Below are 24,274 nucleotides of genomic sequence, written 5' to 3'. Positions count from 1 at the left end.
AACATTTAGTTTTTACACATGTTTATTCATATTTATATTTTTATAATTTATTTAATTTGTATTCTTTTCTGAAAGCCTCTCTGTGTGTGTGTTTATTATTAAATGCACATGAACAAGAGTTTCACATGCAGTCAAGTTGCAGGGGGCCAGACTCTATAAAGGGACACGATAGTACCTGGAAATACACTTAACCTCTGCCTGAATTACAAGAATTTACCAAGTAGCTGGTGTGTCTGGTCTACAGTGGGTCACAGTCAGCGAAACTCTACATAGGAAAACAAAAAGGAAGAGTTTTAACTGCACTTTTATCTTTGCTTAATAATTTCTTGTCAGTAAATTATTTTTTATTATTTTATTACTGGGTCAAGGTGATGCTTTATTTAAGATACCTGATATCCTTAAGTAAACCTTTAGTGGAGATTAAAGTGATTGATTAATTAATCAACTTTTATAGTTTCTACTTGTGTATTTTGCTCCACCTAGACCAAATACAACAGTAAAATGCAACATACACATAAATAGGCCAAGTATAATTACAATTAAAGATGATGTATAGAATAGTGAAACACTCTCAGGAGCCAATTATCTGCATTGAATTCTTTTACATCTGATACTTCAAGCACATATCTCTCTCCTTTAAACTCTTTATTCTTACATCATGATATAGTTTTACTTAGTTCTGTGAATATTTCCTGACCATGGTTCAAAACATAAAGATATTTTGTTTGTATGAAAATATTTGACATTTTCATCCAATAAAGGACTTAAATTACTAAATATTTTGTGGTTCCTTTGATGTCAGCTAATTTTGATACATTTTGATAAATAAGTAAAGCCTTAACCCCCAATTAGCTGTTATAAGCTCAATATTACTGACATTTAATAAATGTTTTAAATAACATTACAAAGTTATTGCCACCAAATCAATGTTTTGTTGTGTATATGATTAATTTTCATGTTTTTTCAAACGTGTATCCATTCAAGTTAACCTTTCACATCAGTAACAGAATTTCATTGCTAATTGATAGTGCCGGTTTTATTTTTTAGACCGAGGTCGACTTCTGGCATGAAGTTTATTTGTCTATTCATTTAATATATTTATATCCAATGAACAAAGTAAAAAAAAATATTTTCTATATATTTTAAATGTTTGTTTTATTTCATATATCTGTCTTTAAGAGTGTGTGATTTATCTGGAGTTACGATCAAGCGACAGTTGAGCCAACTTCTGTCAAAGAAATTAAATAAACCAAATGTGCACAGACCTTTGTCAAATTAGATATTGAAGACAAAATATTATCTTTGTATGAGTTGTTGCAGCAGTTCTTCAAACTTTCTGTCTGCGACTTTTCCCTTAAAATGATCCTCTTAATCACATCGCATTTAATGTGAATAGTCAGGAGCACCAAAATTCGCTTCAGAAATATTTTCTATTTTGTGCTGATAACTTACTGAAACATGCATAAATATATGATTAAATTATGGGGTAGATTTAAGTAAAGTATTCAAACTACATGGAATAGTTAGCATACATTTGAACATAACAGTTCCTTATGAAACCTCAGTTCATGGCGTGTTCCATTATACCTCAGCCCTCAGAATGACATCCCACCTGAAGAACCCCAGTCGATAGCTTTCCAGTTGAACAGGAACAATGTTTTTCCATTAGCCAGCTAGCCATTGTTAGCCAAACCAGTTTATAATAACGCATTTCATGGCATTTCACACATACTGACATTGTATACACGTCCACCTACAGTAATTGGGCCGAAGTGTTTGACAAACGTAAAGACAGAAGAGCTAATAAACAACTTTTACTACTTTTTACACGGAGCAGCCATCTTGGATTTGGAGGTTGGGGTTGGTGAGGTTCTTGGGGGTCCGTCAAACTGAGCTCTGAGGTGGAATGACATGCGGAGTAAATTCAAGATTAACAGATGGAGGCATTTTATGTTTGTTTTGTTGTTATTTTACGTTCGACGAATCGGTCACCATTTACTTTAATTGTGTTGGATTTGAATGCAACACTGCTTACCCCTGAAACTACAGGGGACTCAAACACTTCCCACTCCCTCATCTGCATAGTGGTAACACATGCACTTCCATTTGTGAGCCTTTAAGACGGTGCAAAAACATTCCCCTGATCTGACTGAGCACCAACATTTAAAGGCTTCTTCACTGACTCATACCACATCCTTCCACCAACTTCTGTGGTAGTCAGTGGTGTAGTTTCTAGGTGATCCTGCTCACTAACAGACAGAGGTAATGAGAGCTGTTGAGGAAAGATGCGTGTAACTTTCGCTTTGCGCTCAGTGAACTTTTGTAGGACGGTCCCTTGGCCTGCAGGGGGACTGTGGAGGCAGAGCTCAGTGTGGGCCAGTGACCGCGCACACGCACACAAACGCGTCCCCGCTTCACATGCACCGTGACAGCGGCTCGTCCGTGGCGTGAGGTGCAGATTCAACCCGCTCACCTCGCCTCCTCTCCGGGGATCGGTCCGCAGCCTCCATGTCCCGGTGATGTTCCAGACAGCCTCCATGTTCGCTGCGGTGGAACCATGAGGAGGTGACCGGCCGCCAGAGCTGACAGGCGGGCGTCTGCGCCAACAGGTAGGGATAAGCTCATCTCCACGATACCGTCTGTATTCTAACACAACTATATCTCATATCTGTGTGTGTTGCTGTGTGGCACTGCTGCCTCATGTTTTCATTTCCCTCTGCTGAGTCCTCACATTTTCATTTTTATAAAATATATGAAAAGACCCACGTTGCTGCTGTTAAATCCACTGAAACACATTTTTACATTGAGGAATAAATCCCTCTACATGTGACATTAAGCCACAGACTGTGCAGCTCTCATATAGCACAAGTGTTGTCTTACAAAAAAATCAATAGTCTAGAATTACTTTGAGAGAAACTACTCACAATTACACAATTAAAAATGTACTGTTTTCTATCTGTTCAGTGAAATGAACAACACTACATCAACTGACAAATTATTATTTTTTCACATGTGTTTATATTCCAGTACAATGAAGTTTATTGTAGTGCGTGTTCACCTCATTTGACCCCTGAGGAAAGGTTGTTTCTGACAGAGCACTCAGTGTGTTAAGATGGTGCATGACTTCAGTCTGTTCACCAACATTATAAACTGATAGTAGCAAAAACATAATTATATATTATATGTTATATATTTTTACATTTTGAATATATCAAAACTGCTGCCTCATTGCACAGGTCAATACCTTATTTATTATTGGCAGAGCACAGATGGAGAAAGGCTCACTGTTTATCACACACACTTTGCTTGCCCTCTTTAATTTCAGTCTACAACATCATTCGTTTTTTTTTAGGAACAAACAGGAGTGTTACACTTCCAGCTGACACACACACTTCACACTTACTTGTACAGTAGCGCGTGTTAATAGAGGACATATTAACCCCAGCCTGTGTTTCCTCTGTTAGGACAGCCGTGAGCAGCAGCAGCAGCAGCAGCAGTAGCAGAGGAGCTGACGGTAAATGAGAGGCCGTCACCATGCCCCCGGGGAAGTATGGGATGCAGGAGGAATGGGAGAAGGAGGGCGTTGGGGAGATCATGATGGACTTCCTGCTGCCCACTGGGATCTTCCTCAAATTCCCTGTCTCTCGGAATGACACCATCAAAAGCATCAAAAAAGTACGTCAGCTCACTTCCAAGCAACGTGTATTTAAAAACCAGAATTTGATTGCCCTCTCAGACACAATCTATAATCATAAAATGCATGTTTATCTATTATACTATAGCACTTTGTTTCATATACACTATTTAATGTACTGACTGCACAACACTGAGGCTGTTTTTATTTACAAAATCAACTCAAAACCCTTTTAAACTAATTGGTTGACTTAACATCTCCTTCGGGCATTAATTTAATTGAAAGGCGGCACAGTCTGAACAATGCATGCTTTGGCTTCTGATCCATCTCTGAGCATTTTTTGATGCAACTGTTGAGAGAAGCAGCTCCAGCTCCTTCCTCTCCTCCTCAGCGCAGACAGTCAGCTCTCTGTTCATTGTGAATGTGCCAGTTTCTATGCCAACAGTTCTGCCACTTCAGGCTGTTTGATTTAGCTGTGTTAAGTAATGATACTCTCGGGAGCCGTTAAGATGATTAAGAAATTAACTGTCTCTCTAGTCAAAGTGATTCACAAGGATTACTTTAGAGACAGTTCAAAAACGTCCAGGGTCGTTTTTACTTTATTTTTTGCACTATGGGTTATCGTTTTAGTCCAGACAGAGAAATCAGAGATGTGGCAAAAGAAAATGTTGTCACTGGTTGAGATCACACTTCAAAGATCACGAGAGATCGCCCTCATTTCTTTCTGTGTTTCTTGTCTCAGATGGTTTGGAAAAATGCCAGGAGCGAGGCCCTCTTCAGCGCCCTGGGCGAACCCGACGCTTACGTCTTCACCTGCATCAACCAGACAGCGGAACGGGAGGAGCTGGAGGAGGAATCGAGGCGCATCAGCGACGTGCGGCCCTTCATGTGCGTGCTGAGGCTGGTGGCGAGGGAGGGCGACCGGGTGGAGAAGCTCACCAACACGCAAATCAGCCTGCTGATTGGCAAAGGTGAGCGACACCCCACCAACCCTCTCTCTGACAGAGCTCACCTGCTATTATTATACTACTCTATGGTTTTGGTGTTTGCTGGTGTGCATTTAGTAAATTTAGTAAATATAAAGTAAGAAGTGGTCGTCTGCCATCATCAAAAAAGAGAGTTTTGTCTCAGCTGTTCCAGCCTGATTACCTTCCTCTGGATCTCAGTCATTATAACGAAGTCTTTGATAATTGATCGTATTTTCTTGCCACTTTTCTTTTTCTTGACGAGTAGAGTGATATTCTCTGGTCTGAATCATCCTTATAAAACTCTGGTGGTTTGTTGCTTTTCCAGACCAGAGGAAGATTCTCAGCAGCAAGCAGCTGCACTATTTGAAATCTTGAATCAAAAGTTGTGACAGTAATTTACACTTTCCCACAACAAGTTAAGTATGTCACATCATACCACAATCTTTATCCTCCATTATGATTCCAAACATGACATTATTTGTGATATAGCGAGAAAAAAAAGAGTTAAGCTTCCAGCCAATCGGACATATCACTCCAAAACATATCCCCGTGAAAACAGAGACAAGTGATCTGTTGTCTCGATTTCCTCATCACAGAAAATATTTTGATCAAACCTGGATGTTTGTCTGAGGAATTCTCCTGATGGGAGTAAATTTGAAACTTTTGCTTTTGGAGGGAAATATAATGACAAGAAATGAATATGTGAATTCTTAAGAGTGGACTGACAGAAGAAATTAGAAGCAGAATTTCAGTTAAATGGGTATAAAGAAAATGTAAGGAAAGCTTTAGGCTTTGAGTAGAAGTTAATAAAAACAAACTCTAAGTTTAAGAAAGGAGGTCCTCTCACATTTTATTTTTGATTGAATGATTTTTCAGGTCTGCATGAGTTTGAGGCCCAGAAGAACCACGAGGTGAATGAGTTTCGAACTAAGATGCGCACGTTTTGCGAAAACAAGGCCGAGGAGCGGCAGATGTTGCCGTGGCAGAAGTGGATGGAGTACAACTTCCCGTGCGACCGGGAGCCATGCTGCTTGCCACCACACAGCAAGAACTCCAAGTCCAAAATCACCAAGAAGATTTTCATTAATGTCAAGTTTGAGGCGAGCGATGTGAGTTAACCTGCTGTCTGTAGTTTGAGTTTGAGTCATATTCATGAATCAAGTGTTCTGGTTTGACGGGGGCAACAGCAGAGAACCGCACAAACAGCTTTTGGTTAAAAAGACTGGTTCTGTCTCCCACTGACAAATTCTGGAAGATGATGCAAAGTAAATGTGAACACCTTTGGAATTCCCCCTCCCACACCACGAACACTGACATGAAAGATGAAGTTTGTGCCATGTTCTGTGAATTTGGCACCTTTTGTTTGAATCATGTCCCGTGTTGATGTTACAGGAAAGCTTCATGCTGCAGCAGGACCCTCAGGACCACCCGCTGGCTCTGATGAGGAGCGCCCTGAAGAAGAAGGCCACCGTGTTTCGCTCAGTGCGACAGGAGGCTGAGGACTACACCCTGCAGGTCAACGGGAGGTTGGAGTTCATCTACGGGAAACATCCATTGTGCCAGTTCAAAGTGAGTGACCGCAAAAAAACAGCCACTTCAAACCAAACTTTATTATTACCTCCACCACCAAGGAGGTGTGTTTGTCTGTCAGCAGCAAACACTACAGGAGAATAAAGCTTTGTGGAAGGATGCAGTATGGGACACAGAAGAGCTCATTAAATATTGGGGTGGATCTGGATCGCGGGGCCAAATCTAAGAAATGTTCATCGTGAGCATTTTTCAAAATTTCCCAGGGAATAATTCATGAAGAAGAAAATCAGGCCTGTTTAGAAGACTGATATCAATGAGTGAGTGTTTGAATTGATTGAGTTTAAGGGAACTGTTTGACCTTGACGGAGGAATGCACTTTTCTGGCTAATTTAGTTTTAATAGTAAGAGTAATAAATGTTTTTATCTTAAAGGTGCAGATTTTTAATGGGTATACGATGCTTTAAATACTTATTATTAGTAGTCTAACCATCTCATGTTGAGGATAATCATTTATTTCATTTCAGAATATAGGACAAGATGGTAATGGTATTTACTTGTAAGCACCAGAACTGTTATTTTCTCAGTGCATGTGGATGAGTTTCTGTTCATTCCCTGTGTGGGTCATTGAGGGTGGGGGTAATTTTCAGATCAGGAGGAGGGTAAGTCAGGGTTTTTGGTGGCAGGAGACTCCACTGATGATTTTAAAACTGCAGCTACCTGCAGGGGTGACTCATATCTGTCTCACAGCGCTTCAGAAAGGAACTCCATCCATCCACACATAATGAGATTTTGGCTGCATTAACCTTCAGCAAATGAACGGCCTGCAGGAGTTAACCATCAGAACACTGGGAAATATCTTTGGGTCAACTGACTAATGGCTGTACCAGTAAACAAAAAGAAATCTCCCCCTATTGTTGTCTATCTTTTTCCTCACCAGTACATTTTCTCGTGTTTGAGAAATGGCCAGAACCCTCATCTGACCATGGTGCACCACTCCACCATCAGCAATTTTAAGGAGGAACAGGGCAGAATGTGCAACCAGGTATTCAAGAGTCGCTGCCAGTCCAGACCTCCTCCTCTGCCGCTGAAGAAGGTAAGAGGTCAGCCGACGACTGTCATCTGTCATAGGGAGGCAGTAGCGCATAGGGAGGCAGTAGCGCAGTCCATAGCGACTTGGGTTGGGAACCGGAGGGTGGCCGATTCAAGTCCAGCATGGACGGAAGTTGGAGAGGTGCTAGTCCACCTCCTGGGCACTGCCGAGGTGCCCTTGAGCAAGGCACCGAACCCCCCAATTGCTCACCGGGTTGCGTTCCGTGGATTTCCCCATGTTTGCATGTTGCATGCTGTGTGTGGGACCAAAAATAGAATCTAAATCTTAACAGAGCAGCAATCTCTCTGTCCATCTTTCTCTCTCTTCTACTCTCTCCTCAGCACAGTTGTTCCTCCATGGACTTTGGCACACTGCAGACATGCAGATAATTTATGCTCCGCTTTATATGGATATAAAAATATATATGTAGCAGGGAACAACATCATGAATACTTATTTATTTTTCAGGCGCTTTCTCAGTGCTCTGTCGGTTTATTTCGGTTTCAAAACGTGTTCCTTTTTCTTTCTTTTGAAAGTGTTCATTGTCTTGTTTCTTTCTTTTCACATGTTGCCAAACAGGAAGTTGTAGCAACAGTTTCACGCCTTTAAACTTCAGTGAACCCTGTAAATGAAATTGAAATGTAAAGGATGGGAGGTAGAAATAAATATTGTTCCTCTCCTCTCCTCTGCTTTCTTTCTGCAGCAGAATACCTCTTCACTGTGGTCCATCAACGAGCTGTTCAACATTCACCTGCTGCAGGGCAGCCGGGTCAACGCAGACGAGAGGATGAAGGTGCGCTGTGTCTCACTTTGCTGCTCAATGAAATGTGCCATTCACTTGTTTACCAATATCTTAATTTCAGTTGTAGGAGCAGCGGGGGTTGACATATAATTGATAGGGGCGTCACATGGTCCAGACCACACGTTTCCCATAATTCATCAAGGCGGTTGGTTAAAACTTCAAAACAGGAAGTGGGGAGGGCCTATCTGGTTTTTACGTCTCATTCTGAGGCCCTAGATTCTAAGAAAAAAGAGATACTTCATGCCGTCTTTCCCTCTCTCGCTTTCAGTGCACTTCTTTATGTTATGAAGGCAATGCATGCATTTTGTTTCTGTTGCAGACAAGCCTTGACCTATGTTACATTTACAGTTACAGTTAGCAGACACTTTTGTCCAAAGCAACTTACAATAAGTACATTAATCACAAGAGAGAAACCACAACATATCACCGTCAATGGAGTAAAATGAAATATAGAAACAACTGTCAAGCCCTCATCTTAGGATCGTAACTGCTATTTGTCAAATGGGACATTCTAAAAATTGAAACATCATATCCACAATCTATATTTTGCTCTGTACCTTTTATGTTTTCTACAAATGTTACCAATAAGAAAATGAGTGGGAAGACGTGTGCAGGGAACCCTGTTAATGTGTGTCTGTGTGTGTAAGTCAGTTTCATAACTAACTATGTTACTGTTTATTTGGGTTATTTAGTGTAAGTGCACTTCTGCCTGCTGCCTCAGACCACATCATGACTCATGGCAAATTTGTCTTGTCACATAGTTATCAGTGAGGCGCTGGTCTGAAAACCCACCCTGGGGGAAAATAGCCACTCATAGATTTTGTAAACGTAGATCCAGACTCTCTTGATGTGGCAAAAGGCAGGAGCTTAATGGTACAGCAATATTGAATTTTACCTCCAATTATCCTTTTTTTGTTTTTGACAAACTCTGCATGGCATTGAAAGGAATTGCAACCTGCTTAGGTTATGAATGTGTCGACCTTTTGACTCATAGTGACACAGGAAACTGTGAATCATCTCGTGAAGTCTGCACATCTTCCACAATCTTCCTCACATATGTGCTTCAGCTTCCAAAACCACATGTCAGGCCTTCATCTAACACTACTGTGTGTATGTGTGTTTCCCCTCTCAGCTTGTGGTACAGGCCGGTCTGTTCCATGGCAGCGAACTGCTCTGCAAGGTCGTGACCAGCTCGGAGGTGACGGTGTGCTCCGAGCCGCTGTGGGATCAGAAGCTGGAGTTTGACATAAACGTGGCCGACCTGCCTCGCATGAGCCGGCTGTGCTTCGCGCTCTACGCCGTCATCGAGAAAAATAAGAAACCCAGAGGCACAAAAAAGAAGAACAAGAAAGCGGTGGGTCCAGCTGATAACTTGTGGCAGTATCGAGCCTCGGTGCACAGCTAATGATGGAGCGGGCAAGTGTAGGGCCTGGTATGAGTGTGAAGTTGTTAACAAGCACAAACAGATCCGTTTCCTCTCTTGTGTGGAGTCAGTGTGTAGTCAGTGTGTGCTGTGTGGGTGTGTTCAGCTGCTGCGTCTGGTTGTGCAAGTGTGTTTAGTGGCAAGGCTGTGGTTAACGTTTCATCCGCTTCAGCCCTTTTATCTGCACATCACTCCAAGGAAAGAAAGAAAAGGAAAAACATTTTCAAGGAATTCTATATTCATCTTCAGCCACTAACAGCCCTCAGGCCCACAGAGACTTTTACATTTCAATTTTCTCAGTTTTAAGGCCTCAACTTGCGGCACTTTACAGTCGAGCCCTAAAACAAAGCAATTTTCTGCTGCTGTTAGAGATAAAACTCTCTCAGCTGGAGCACAACCCACTATTTTATAGCAACAGATTACTCATAAACACAATATGTAGCAAGGATCACTCAAAGTTAGTCAGTAATAATAATCATCAGCATCATAACTGTATTTATTTAGCACTTTAAAAGATTTGACAGAAAAGGCAGGATAGTAAAATGGTAAATGTAAAAATATATTCACATTAATAAAAACAATTAACAGATTAAAGCAATAATAAGACAGCATCACATAAATACAAATAAAAACAAAGATAGAAAAAGTCCTTGAAAGTTATCATTGTTTACTAATGTACCGTATATAATAATGACGTATGTGCCAGAAGTTACTTTTACAAGCAAATAACATCTGTCCCCCTCTGTGAAGCACACCTGCAAAACCTTTATAAATTTTATTAACCACTTCTTTGACGCTAAGTCAGAAACATGACAGGAAAACAGCTAACGTCATCTCCTGCCACAATGACGTCTACAACACAAACACTGACAAACACAAGCATGATGTGTTATGTTTGTGTGATATGATGTTTGGATGTCACGGTGCCTGGCGATAAAGTCAAAACTCCCCTCCTGCACTGTAAAAGAGGCAATTCTTTAAAAAAACATTTTCTGACTATTTTATATCTGACAGATACATTAAGAGCTTAGACTTAAAGCTTTCAGAACAAATACTTCATTTAGCACTAAACTGATGACTTGATTAATATTGATCATGAATTAATTGTCACTTTACAACAATTGATGGTTCCAGATTCCAGATGTGAGGGTGTGTTTCTCTTTTCAGTTTCATATATAAATAGAACATCTTTTGAATTTGGTCTGAAAATTTCATTTTGGACTCTGGTGGACATTTTTACCCCCACCAAGGAGGTTGCCTTCACCCCTGTCCATTTGTTGGTACGTGTTTTAAGCAAGATTACACAAAAACAACTCAACGGATATCCACACAACTTGGTGGAGGGATGCAGCATGGATCAGGGAAGTGCCCTTTGAATTTTGGTGTGGATCTGAAATAGGGAGTGTTTTGATCATACGTGAGATACGTGAGATACGTGAAATCATTTCCATTGATTTCGCTGTGAATAATTCATTGATCTTTATTTTTAAAAATCCGCCACATTATCTGAGTGTGTGATATTTAGTGCAGCTTGATTGAATTCAAGGGCTCTGTGGGCCTTGGCTGAGGTATTTGCTCTACTCAGTGCCATTCTGGATTTCAATAGTTTTGACATTTCATAGTTAAAAATATTGAGAAAATAATTGGTTGATTAATCAATAATAGAGTTGCAGATAAAACATTAATAAGAAGCAATAGTGTCTCACTGAGTTGTTCAAAGCAATGAAACTACATCTGTTGCATTGAAATACGCAAACATGCACACACACACACACACACACACACACACACACACACACACACATTCACTGTACAGTAGTACAGTGTAAACTGGCTAATTCCCCTTTTCTGCGTCTGTGGTCTCAGCAACTTTTGTTTTGATGCATGCAGTCTGTGGTCAACAAGTTCTGTCAGACCTCACAAGCATAGTGCGCAGGTGTGAGGGATTTTTTTAAATGTATCTAGCTGCTTCTGCTTTCCGAGACACTTCTCTCTTCTTTTTCCCCGAAGAGAAGTCCAGCCACCAGAAACTTAGTTGAGCTATTTTTGACTGTCTTGTTTTTGTGTATTGCCTCTTTCGTCGCTGGGCTTGTTTCATTGTTAAAACAATGAATGGCCCAGTTATTTCTTTTTTGATCATTGCCTGGAACTCATTTACATTTTTTGACGTTTTTTATTTTGTCCATAACACTTGAGACTGTATAAATTATAGACTCACTTGTGTATTTTTTTTTTTGTAAGTGCAGAGTTCTTTGCTTTACAGTTTAAAATTTAACATTATAAATCGTTTAAACCAACATGCCCATTTTATTAAAACATAAAAGACCTGCAGTTTGATTTTAATTTACAATAATTTCCAGAATAAAGGGTCTGTTGCGCAAAACAGACTTAAAGGTGTGTAAGATTTAGGTGAAAGGGAACTACTGGCAGAAATTGAATGTAGAATAATCCTCATGATGTTTTCACTAGTTTGTTTCATTTAAAGTGTATGAATTGTAGTTTTCTTTACCCCAAAAAAGCCCCTTTAGGACCCTCTCTACGGAGACCGCCATGTTTTTTACATTAGTCCAGACTGACCAAACTAAACACCTTTTGAGTTTTTATGATAATTAAAGGCTACCACAGTTTCTTTTTCATGTTTGGAAGGAGAGGGTGAGATGAGGGGTGTTCAGCTGCAACATGCAATTTCAACACTAGATATCACAAAAAATCTACACACTGTACCTTTAATAACTCAGAGTGTTTCGGTTTGACTGATGAAGACACCTTATCTTTAAATAATCTGAGTTGGTTTTATTTATACTCTTAGACAAGAGAGAGCAGGATGATGTTTGTATAGATACATATTCAGATTTTATATCCCAACTACCATTTGTAGTTTGCTTGAGTTGAATAGATTAGTAGACATTAGTTGATTGAGTTGAAATCCAGCACAACTTAATTTAGCTTTGACTGAAAACGATGCAAGGTACTCCGGTTCTCTCTGTCCCTCTTTTTTTGGGCCTTTTTCCACTATTTTGAAGACACAGTGAGGGACAGACAGAGGCAAGGAAATAGGATGAGATAGCAGCAGAGAGATACACATTAAATTATCTGTTCATCCAGGAGCTGAGCCAGGAACCTGCTGTTCAATGAGTATACTCCCATGTTCAAATTCAGATGTTCAATAATCCCAAATCAATAAAATCAATAAATCCAATCCTCATTGTCCTCTCTCTCTCTCTCTCTCTCTCTCTCTTAGGATTGTCCCATAGCCTGGGTGAACACCATGGTGTTTGACTACAAGGACCAGCTGAAGACCGGGGAGTTCCTGCTGTCCACATGGCCGTCTGTTCCTGGTACATGGCCTCACAGCCTCTTCTTACAAATCCTCCTCTTCAAAAACACTTCACTCGTTCACAGCCTCCTCCACAGTGAGGGCTGGAATACCCAAAGTGACGAACACATATTCAGACAGTATCTCTAGTCTGGAGTATTCTATTGATTATTCGAGTAACCATTTAAAGAGATGGTTTTGCTTTATTAAATCTCTTCAGCCTGACGGTATCTGCACCTCACATATCATAAGAGCATGCTAAATATGAAGCAATGTAGTCCTGCTGCACACACACATAATTGTAAGAATTTTCTTTGCAGCCCTGTTTAACAGCATTCATTATTTAATCTTTGTATGTCTCAGGGAGGGATTTCATTATGAAAATGAATTGCAGCAAAATAATATTCATGTATGACATTTTTATCACAGATGACAAAAGTGACCTGTTGAATCCGATGGGTACGGTTGAGAAGAACCCCAACGTGGACAGTGCTGCAGGGCTTCTCATTCGTTTCCCCAATATCCGGCCACATCCTCTTTATTACCCTCCGCTTGACAAGGTGCTTATTCCTATATCCAAAAACAGCTTTTTTGACTACATACTAAAATTTGGATCTGTAATTCTGTAAATTGAAAAAAATAATCATCATTTTCAGATTAATGACATCGAGAGGAATGGGGATGCAGCTATTGTCACTAAAGAAGAGGTACAACTTTCTACATCTCACATTTTATAGTCAAAGAAACAGTCTGTTTGTTGCTGACCGCATATTTTTTATTCAATTCTTTTTTGGGTCATCCTCTGTAGTACATGAAATTAAAAGAAATCATGGACAACAAAAACTACACCGAGTTTTTCGAGGACGAAAAGGAACTCTTGTGGAAGCTGCGGGCTGAAGTTCGCAACCATTATCCTGAAAGTTTGTCAAAGCTGCTTCTCATCACCAAGTGGAGCAAGCGAGAGGACGTAGTTCAGGTATAATGGAGGAGAATATCCCCACTGTGGTTTGGTTAGGTGTTAAACACTCATCTTACTTTTGTGGTTTAATAATGTCACTTGTTTGTTTAGTAATTTCACACATTTCTTGTGTCATACCCAGTTTCTTGAAGGTAATTATTAGCTTTTCAATGACCAGCCACCCCCAGTGCATGTATCATGTTGATGAATCCAACCAGGATTGTAGCTAATTACATTTTATATTGTATTATATTTCATTTAATTATATTATTTTTCATGTTTATTGGGTTCACTCACATAGTTTTGTGCGTTAGCATTTGATTATTATGACTTTACACAAAGTGCAGTTAATTCTGATCACTCATTTGTTATGTAGGTGTTAGCTCACAAAACAAAGTGTATATTTAAAATGATTTAATAATTTAATAGCCAGGGGATGACCAAAGTCAGTAGAATTCATCCTCTGAGGATGAGGACAAATGCTGTTACAATAAAGTTTGGACAAGAGCTTGACTAGCACAAAGGCCATGTTGCCAGTATGGCTGAAAACAAAACATCCTTATCTCATTTCAGAGAATTTGCGATGACAATCTACATATAAATAGCCTATTTTATCGAAATCATCCAACCGAACAAACTGAAACTACACGTTTGTCTTTTTTACCTGAGAATCTTTTCAGCCCTACCAACCAGTGAAGGTCTTGGAAATGTTTTGCATGTTAATCTATTATTTTATACATGAGAGTTTTAATTGTTCTCATAGTGAAAAATGTAATTTGATTCTCATCAGATGGTGAGTTTACTGAGGAACTGGCCCGACCTCCCTGCCATCCATGCCTTAGAGCTCTTAGACTACAGTTTCCCCGACCCAGCGGTGCGTTCTTTTACTATCAGATGCCTCAGGAAGCTCAGGTACTCATATGTTTGTTTTTGCATCTATACGACATTTTGTATTTTGACTTTTAATTGAATAGTCATCTATGGTGATGGATGAAAAATAAACAGTCCAAAAACCTTTAATGATTTCAGACCTGTGGCTTTCACTTCTATTTTAAACAAAATCTTTGGAAAAACTATGAGGTCTGAATTTTAAGACACACTGAGCACTTGACCAGCTGCAATTTGCCTACAGACCTCACAGAGAAGTGAAAGACACCTCACTCACTCTGCCCAATTTCCTTTTAAACACTTAAAGGGAAAGGGCTGTCTGCTTTTATTTATTGATTTTTCATCTGCTTTTAACACAATTCAACCTCAAATTTCAACCTGTAGCCTTTTAGAACATTTGAACATTTTTTAAGTTTTAATCTTGTGGGCTGGCTTTTAGATTCTCTAGGAAACATGACACAAAGACTCACAGTGAATGGATGTTTATCAGATAAAGTTTGCTCTTCCACTTTTTTATCCTTATACAAATATGTGTCAGAGCTCATTTAAAGATAGGATCATTTTAAAGTACAGGGATGACTCTGTGATTGTGAGTCTGCTTCAGACAAATGAGAACAGCCATGGACCAATTGCAAGGATATGGTCAGAAAACTTTCCCACACACGAAGACACATTATCAAAGGTCAAACTGTGGAATGTCTGCAGTCTTATAAATACCTTGGGTCTATTGTTGACTCCAAACTGAACTTTGAAGCAAACAGTGAAGCTTTGTGCAAAAAGGGGCACCAGCGTTTATACTGTTTGAGGCAACAGTCTTATTTTCATATTAACAAAACCATGCTGACACTATTTTATTGAGTCTTTTTTATCATTTCCTTTTGGGTCCTGGTTTGGTAACCTGTCTTTGAATGATAGAAACAGACTGAGTCAGGTTGTGAAATGGTCCAGGTGGCTGATTGGTGAGCCTCAGATGGATGTAGAGTCCTTGTACACCAGACATTTCCAGAGGATAGCCAGCTCCGTTACCATTACTAATGATGACTTGCATCCTTTGCATGGGGAATTCCAGCTTCTACACTCTAGTTGAAGACTTATAGTCCCAAGGGGTAAAACAAAATGCTATAGATATAGATTTGTTCCAGCTACAATTGTTCACATGAACGGGTTATAGCTATATTTGCACATTTGGCCTTATCCAATTTTCTAACCCTTTTTGTCATGGTTTTTGTGGTCTTGTCTTCTGTCAGTATCTTATGATTTTGAACTGTGTTTGGATGGATGCCTCCTCTTTTTCTACGCTGCAAAACAAATCTACCTATGGGTACAAATAAAGTAACCTAACCTATGGTCCACTTTCTCTGCACACAGTGACGATGAACTACTTCAGTATTTAATCCAGCTGGTCCAGGTCCTGAAGTACGAGTCCTACCTCGACTGTGATCTCACCATTTTCCTGCTGGAGAGGGCTTTGTCCAACAGAAGGATAGGACATTTTCTGTTTTGGCATCTCAGGTGAGACGCAGCCCAACAGAAAACCCAACATCACGTACATCTGCAGCCTTTTGTTCAAGTCTTGTGTTCATCATAGGTCGGAGATTCACGTGGCGTCTGTGACTCTGCGCTTTGGCCTGATTTTGGAGGCGTACTGCAGAGGAAACATTCACCACATAAAGCTCTTAACCAAACAGGTAATCTCACATGGCTGTACTCTCTGACTTCTTGCACAGTGAGTGTGTTTGTTTTGTGCTAATGCTCAGTTTCTGCCACACAGAACGAGGCTCTGAGCAAAATGAAGGCCCTGAGTGACTTTGTCAAGTCAGGCTCTCAGAAGTTGACGGCAGAAGACCTGAAACTGTGTATCAGACAAGAGTCATACCTGGAGGCTCTGTCAGACCTGCTGTCACCACTCAACCCCAGCATCATCCTCGCTCAGATCTGGTTAGTTCCAAAAACACAGCACATACACACACACAAATAATACACACACACACACACTCAAATGCTGCAGGATAACCTTTTTTTTTGCCACTTGCATTTTCTGCCTCCATAAGTTTTGACTCTTCGAAACCTTACATGAGAGGATAGTGACATTTCTTTTGGTTTTTCCTCACTGTAGCTCGTCATTTGCATCTCCATCATATTTTGTAAAAAAAAAAAAAAAAAAAAAGCATTCCAAGTGCATAGTTTATTTTGTCCTTAGCCTATAAACTTGACACACTGTTAAGATGATCAAATGTTCATATTGAGTGCGTTTACTCTCGCAGTGCAAATAAGTGCAGATTTATGGACTCCAAGATGAAGCCACTCTGGTTGATGTATGAGAACTACTGGGCTCCAGGAGACATGGTGGGAATCATCTTCAAGAACGGAGATGGTGAGAGACAAGAAAATCTGAATTCATGGCATCATATTAACATACAGTAGCCACACAAAGTCAGGGATTAAACTGTAATTCCCTTTAGTTTAGAGACACTGACTGGTTAAAATGCATGGTTGTACATTTGAGTGGAACAGAATGATAAACAGGTTTGGAAAGGGACGTCTCTGAAATTCAAAAAGAGGAATTGTAGAAGTCAAAAATAACAAGGCAGGAAATTAAAATCTTGTACATCAGCAATGACAATGAAATGAAGATTTTTTTTATGCCACCTTTATTTTAACTCATCACCTTTAGATCTCCGACAAGACATGTTGACCCTCCAGATGATCCAGCTCATGGAGACTTTATGGAAGAAAGAAGGCCTTGATCTCAGGTACATTGGGAGCGGCTGCTGATGTTACTGCATGAGAAGATCTCCCACACCAACCTAAAACTCAATTTTACCCCCACACTCACAGGATGATCCCATATGGCTGCTTGTCCACTGGGAACAAGATGGGACTCATCGAGGTAGTGAAGAACTCGGACACCATTGCCAACATCCAGCGCAACAACAGTAACAGTGCCGCCACGGCTGCCTTCAACAAGGACGCCCTGCTCAACTGGCTCAAATCTAAGAATCCTGAGTGAGTATGATGAGCTGCTACATTGTTCACTATCATCTGTTCTTAAGACGCTGTACTGATCTCTGTAGAAGTGATGATATGTTTAACCCAAGAACCCAGCACTGGGTCTCTTATATGCTCACAAAGGTTGTTTAAAGCCACAAATGTCCTATCGTCCATTTTTTTAGTTGTTTATCTGGGTCACAGTTGCAACAGGGAAAGAACATGTGTCCAAATGGCCCCTTCACAGTAACTTTCCCCAGATTCCTTCTAGGGGGGATCGCTCAGTGCCCATGAACCAGATTTGTCATGATCTGTGTCTCAAAGGAGACTGATTATGATTATATGCAGGTTTATCATTTATATTTGGGTTATTGCTTAAAAAAAATGTCTCTTCAAGGCCCCCCCTCCCTGATTGACCAGCTGGCCCACCGTGTTGTGATTAGTCCAGCGGTTCCAACAGGCTTTCTCTCTACCTGACTTTGTTCGGGCGTGACAGACTAGCCACTGGGCGTGCCGTGCATAATGTAAATGTGGTATTGGTATTGTGTGGACGACTGATGAGGTGTTTCAGGAGTTTCGGGAACAGTGTTTTCTGTGGGGGAGGGGAGCTCTCTGTACTGTGGCTTTTTTAACTTACACACCTTGTACCAAAAACATCTATTAGAATCAGAGTTTGCTGAAGAAGACCACCACAAGACCCTTTATTAAACTTTTTACACAGGTCTTATGATTGCTAAATGGGGATGATTATATTTTAGTTAACAAACATCATTGATGCCAGTTTTAATTCCAAGTCAAGATCCCAAACGGATTTAGATTTATTTCATGTAAATCAATGAGGTAACAACGTCTAACAACATTATACACTGTAGCTTTATTTGTAACAAATTACACCAGAGACAATGCCTTTTTTTTATATTGTAAGAGATGTGGTATGCAGTGTGTGTGTGTGTGTGTGTGTGTGTGTGTGTGTGTGTGTGTGTGTGTGTGTGTGTGTGTGTGTTTGTGCAGTCTGAATTGTTCATATCAAAATATTTATTGTGTGCAGCATTGTGAGACAATGACAGACCCAGACAAAGTGCACAGGCAACTACAGCTTTGGCAACATTAACTGAGTAGATTTTGATTTGGTGCCAGACAGTCTGAAGGTCTTGTCCATTCTAAATGCTCCTTGAAGAAGGAGAACCATTCGGTGTAATGAATAAGCCTCTGTACGTCATGTTGGCAGGACGGGCTCAGCTGACTGCACGACAGAACAGAGAGGTAATTAACTTGAAATGCTGCCTCACCCGGAATGGAGTGGAGAAAATTAGTAAAAGCTTAACATGGTGAACCCTGTGCACGTCTAGACCGTTAAAGGACGTGACAGTCAATCATTAATTAGCCTCAGGAAGTCCTCTGTGAATATTTCATACAGCAGTAAAGAAAATCTACCTCATGACTGAACGTTGAATGTGTTTGTACAGTAGTTAAGTTGGTTACCCTTGTTTCTCTGAACCTTTTTGTCACCAGAGACAAACTTGATGAAGCCATAGAAGAGTTCACGCTGTCCTGTGCTGGCTACTGTGTAGCTACTTACGTCTTGGGCATCGGAGATCGTCACAATGACAATATCATGATCAGGGAAACTGGACAGGTGAGGCTCACTGGTGTAAAACATGAAAAAAAACTAATACTGACTGATATGTTATAGTTTGCAGTCGAGTTTCCAACAATCTTACAACCTTAATATATCTTGGAGGTGACTTTTAATTTAATTCAAATGATGATCTATTCAGATTAAAGTCATTTTGGAGAAAAATCTTTCACGTCCCTGGTGAGTGTGGTCTGTGATTCAGAACCGACTTAACAGTCATTTTAACCTTTGTCCCTCAGCTGTTCCACATTGACTTTGGGCATTTCCTGGGCAACTTCAAACGGAAACTTGGGATCAACAGAGAGCGTGTGCCTTTCATTCTGACGTATGACTTTGTTCATGTGATCCAGCAAGGAAGGACAAACAACAGCGAGAAGTTTGAGAGGTACAAAATTTACCAAGGATTGGTTATGTTTTCACCCTTGTATGTTTTTACGTTTGTCAGCAAGATTAGTACTGAATTACAAAAACATTTGCTGGAAGGATGTAGGTGGTGGATCCAGAATTGTTTTTCACTTTAACATTGTGAGATCATTGATCTTGACATTTTCAGTGATTTCTCTGGAAGTAATTCTAGGATCTTGATTGTTTTTTGCTATTTTATTTAGTTTTCCATTTTACAATGACAAAACAGACAAAATATAACTATTAAAAGATTATATTAGGAATATATTGCAAACGTCTTGGTGTCTAAAATACCCCATTCGCTTATGTAGCAAGGCAGGTCAGTTTCCCTTAACATGAGGTGTGATCTGATAATGCTCCCAGAGAGGACCCTTAAATTCTCACAAATCTGTCCTGTGTATCGGATTTATGCAGTCAAAGTCTTTCCATTTGATTAAAAGACAACATCTCCTTGAGCCAATGCAGAAAACATGGTGAAGTTGTATACTTCAAGGTGAAGAGCAATCTGCAAGTATTCATGGGTCTTTATGAAATAAAAATCAGGCCCATTAGAGATCGGATTTCTTTAAAGCTGTTTTCAGACATGAACTCTGAAGAATGTCCACACAATTTGGTCCAGACTTTCTCCAGAGTTTGCAGGGAATCCTGCAGAGGATCCACTGCTCTGTTTTCATATTGGCTCATTTGGACATTCCATGGACTTGATACCAGGGGGCTGGCTGGAGAAAGTCCAGAGGCTCTTACTCAGACATTCTCACTTACAGCCCGTCCCTCTTAAGTGTGCACAATTTGGTGCAGCTTGATTGAATTTAAGGTAACAGTTGCGTATGAATTTGTTCACTAGTCTTGGTTCACATATTTTATAGCTGATGAGTGATTGTTGCATCCTTGTCGTCAGGTTCAGGGAGTACTGTGAGTGGGCCTACAAGATCCTGTGTCGGAACGGAACTCTGTTCGTGAACCTCTTCGCTATGATGAAGGCAGCAGGACTGCCAGAGCTCACCTCCTTCAAAGACATCCAGTATCTAAAGGTATGCAACAATACTAATGATGATGATTCTACTGCTGATGCCAATGAGGATCATGATAATGATGACAATCTTTTGGATCTTGTTTCCAAAAGGATTCTTTAGCTTTGGGCAAATCAGAGGAAGAGGCACTGAAGAATTTCAAAGTAAAGTTTAATGAAGCACTGCGAGAGAGCTGGAAGACCAAGGTCAACTGGATGATGCACTCATTGGCCAAAGATAACAGACCATGAAGAACATTGAACAACTGAGGACAAGCATATACATGATGGATTTTAACTTTATGGAGATAAAATTGAAGAAAACAATTGGATATTTTACTTTAACGATGGCACTTAAACATATTCAGCGTTTGTTTACATCTGTCTGGCCAGTCTGTGGTAAATAAAGACCAAGTGGGGGCATCCAAAGACAATGAGATACAGTAATCATGGAGCCTGGTTTCAGACAGTGGAATGCCTTTACCTCTTGGCCAAATCGATTGTGTTTTTGATTTGTTCAAAACTGTTACTTGAAGACCACCTGCTCATGTGAAGATATGAATCACTGGAGCAGGAGCAGAGACTGAAACTTCATTTCACCAAATGCATCATTGCTCAACAGGGAGCAGACGACAAAGGATGATGATAATTTTAGATGAAACCTTTCAGTCACAGAATATAATAATAATAATAACAGGGCGGCACTTTCACCTCAAGTCTTTCATATGGATTGATGGTTGTGTCGTTTCCTCACATTTCAACTGCCTATTTGCAATTGTGTCTTTTTTTCTGTTGTATTTTATTTAATTTGATAACTTTGAAGAACTTGTACAAAGTCATGAAGGATATTTTAAAAAAGATACTCTATCACTTATTGATTTGTAATATTGCCTTAAAGTACAATATGTTGCCTTTTGAATAGGACCATTATTTTTGATAACATCCCCCTGGACCAAGCCGTTACTCCAAACAGAGCCTCACAAAACACCAACTTCTCATTAGAGGAATAGTATTATATTGTGGTAAATATGCTTATTTGCATTTTTATATGGAGTAAGATGAGAACTCACATGTTTGCCAGTTGGCTTAGCTTAGTACAAAGAGACAACCCTGGTTCAAGGTGCTGCAAGTTTTATTAAATTTAGCAACAACATTTTGCACCAATTTTAGAGCATTTCACACTACAACAGACTGCCAATGTGATCATTTCACTGTCAAAGCAGCATAGGAGCATGATCAGCAATGGATAGCTCACACGTGAAATGTTTAATAATTCTTCATCAGCAGTTGTGCATAACATTACCTTGCCTATGTCACCTTCCACATTTGTGCATGAGATAGGCCACACAGAAAATCCACTGAATATTCTCAAAACGTAATTTTAAACATTATGAAAAATGCTATTATGCTACTCTCAAAATGTTACTCTAGAAATTTAGATTAATTAAAATTCAAATTTACTTCCAGTATCCATGTCTAGCTGAAGGAAACAATATCAGCACTTCTTAAAATAAAAGTGTTTATTTGCAAGTTGGGCAGAATGTTGTAACCTCTTTGCAAACTCAGATTGTTTCCATTTACGCTAAGCTAACTGTCTAACAGAGAGATTCCATCAATGACATGACTTCCATTAGCATCTAGAAAGAGAGATGATCTCAGGCCCACAGCTCAGATGTTTCAGGTGTTTGGTGACTCTAACAGACAAAATATTGAAAACCTGAATCAGTAAATCCCAAAATGAGACAATCTGTCGTCAGATGTAAGCCATAGACTTGCAGTTGTGTAACTGTTCGTGTGGCCCTCTTGAAAGCGTACTTTCTCAGATGATGCAGTATCCGTGTCTGTGTGTTTATGAGCGTCTGTTGATTTCTGATATTTAAGCTATGCATTGTAATTCCCATTGTATTTTTTTACCTGATGTGCCAGGTTAATTTGGTGTCAAACACGTCCATACTTGCATGAATGTGACGTATGTGATGATCGACCAGATGTCTGTTTAAGTGAGCCTGTGTGCTGGATGATTCAATATCATGTGGTCTTCACATTAATTAACATGCTGTATATCCTGCTGTCAGTCCTGCAAGGACCGGTTGAATGAAAACAGATGATGTGCTTTTCATATTCTTCTTAACAGGTGAAACGATCTCTACCGTTTGTATGAGTCTCGGTACAGTGATGACTTTTAGAGAAGAGCGAGTGTAGCTGTTGATTCTACAACTTTACCCCCCCCCCCATTACTGAAATATTCACTGTGGAATATACTTTAAATAAGGGTCATCAGTACAGAGTTATTTAAACACTTCTGCTTCAAGCAAGAAGGAGTGAGTCTACTCAGTAAATGGGCTATTTTTGCAAATTGTAAAATATACTGCTGTTGCCTTTTGATTGATTGTAATTCATTGTTTTAAGGCTCAGGCCTTATTCACATGTGTGCAGCTAAAACCTTTCTCCTTTGCTTCATTTGTTCTCAGGAGGGAAACATACTATCAATAAACAGTTTGCAACAGCAAATCTCACTTGTAGCTTTTCTAGCTGCTGTGCGTGTGTTTGTTTATACAGAATACCTTAACAAGCAATAGATTGTCATTGGTCGTATCACTGCTCACACAAGCTGTGATTAGTGATTTTGGGTCATAGATCTTGTTCAGCTGAAAGGATGGAGTAAACCTGGCATGCTCCAGGCTAAGACAAGTACTCTATCCTACAAGTAACTATTAAAATCATTATTATTACTTTAGGTCAGAGTTTTTGTTTTTCCCAAGGGCCCCTTGAAGGTTTGTCTGGCCCTTGCATTACTGAAATAGTAAATTTTAATAATTAACCAATAGGTTCAAAGAGGGTACAGAGGCAAGGGTGGTTACAAGAGGAAGTTGGAGGAACAACACAAGAGAGGTGTGTAGAGGCCTGAAAACAATCTATGGCCACAGCAATGACAGTGGGAGGGGCCTAGAATCTGGAGACAAGGAGTGGGTAAATGAGCTGAATTAGTTTTTCAACAGATTTGATTCTGTCCCTGCTCCCTCCCCCACTGAATCACCTTTACATCAACACTTTCAAGACAAAGTAGATGTTGATAGACGTTTGCAGGAAGTTGCCCCAGACCACACAGCTTAACATCCATGGCTTGGACATTGAGATTGTTGGGGACAACAGATACCTTGGTCTTCAACAACTAACTGGAATGGTCCCCCAACACAGACGTCCTGTACATGAAGGGCCAGAGTCATCTCCATTTGCTGAGGAGACTGAGAACCCTCAGAGTGTACAGGACACTAAGGTCTTTTTATGACACTGTGGTGGCATCTGCACTGTTCTATGCTGTTCTATCCATCTGCTGGGGGTGCGGGTGTACTGAGTGGGACAGAAAAAGACTAAATAAACTGTTTAGGAGAGCCAGCCTCGGTCTTGGACTGCCCTCTGGGTTCCACTGAGGAAGTGGGTGAGAGGAGGATGTTAGCGAAACTGAATTACTTCATGGACAACACCTCTCAACCCTACATGACACTGTTGGGGCCCTGAGCAGCTCTTTCAGCAGCACACTGCTCCACCCACAGTGTCAGAAGGAACCTGCGTCCTTCATTTCCACTGTCAGACTCAACAACACCATCCAAAATTTAAAACAAAATAC

At 40.1% G+C, this 24,274-nt stretch overlaps 1 protein-coding gene across 2 annotated transcripts; it reads left to right on the top strand.

Moving 5' to 3' along the window:
- The first annotated feature begins 2,242 nt into the window (after positions 1-2,242).
- pik3cd (phosphatidylinositol-4,5-bisphosphate 3-kinase, catalytic subunit delta) lies at positions 2,243-23,157 on the top strand. 2 transcript variants are annotated; one of them, XM_020088744.2, is made up of 23 exons: positions 2,243-2,609; positions 3,465-3,675; positions 4,377-4,605; positions 5,479-5,711; positions 5,995-6,171; positions 7,070-7,225; positions 7,925-8,014; positions 9,156-9,377; positions 12,688-12,784; positions 13,192-13,322; positions 13,419-13,469; positions 13,571-13,738; positions 14,511-14,632; positions 15,977-16,120; positions 16,197-16,296; positions 16,380-16,546; positions 16,873-16,982; positions 17,283-17,361; positions 17,447-17,614; positions 19,109-19,232; positions 19,472-19,617; positions 20,536-20,668; positions 20,761-23,157. In XM_020088744.2, exons 2-23 carry the CDS (start codon positions 3,535-3,537, stop codon positions 20,896-20,898), a joined length of 3,126 nt encoding a protein of 1,041 aa, XP_019944303.1. In that variant the 5' UTR covers positions 2,243-2,609; positions 3,465-3,534; the 3' UTR covers positions 20,899-23,157. The 2 variants fall into 2 exon arrangements, with proteins under 2 accessions (XP_019944303.1, XP_019944304.1); XM_020088745.2 differs by having other exon boundaries at positions 2,336-2,609; positions 3,470-3,675.
- The last annotated feature ends 1,117 nt before the right edge of the window (positions 23,158-24,274 follow it).

Source organism: Paralichthys olivaceus, chromosome 6, assembly GCF_024713975.1.
Source record: "Paralichthys olivaceus isolate ysfri-2021 chromosome 6, ASM2471397v2, whole genome shotgun sequence".
NCBI classification, from domain to species: domain Eukaryota; kingdom Metazoa; phylum Chordata; class Actinopteri; order Pleuronectiformes; family Paralichthyidae; genus Paralichthys; species Paralichthys olivaceus.
This window is presented reverse-complemented; position numbering and strand designations above follow the sequence as displayed.

Excerpts from the sequence above, each read along its gene's own strand:
- pik3cd (XM_020088744.2), top strand. The coding sequence starts at position 3,535 with ATGCCCCCGGGGAAGTATGGGATGCAGGAGGAATGGGAGAAGGAGGGC. Across the intron at positions 5,712-5,994 it reads TCAAGTTTGAGGCGAGCGAT|GAAAGCTTCATGCTGCAGCA; the intron begins GTGAGTTAACCT and ends TTGATGTTACAG. Across the intron at positions 13,323-13,418 it reads ATTACCCTCCGCTTGACAAG|ATTAATGACATCGAGAGGAA; the intron begins GTGCTTATTCCT and ends CATCATTTTCAG.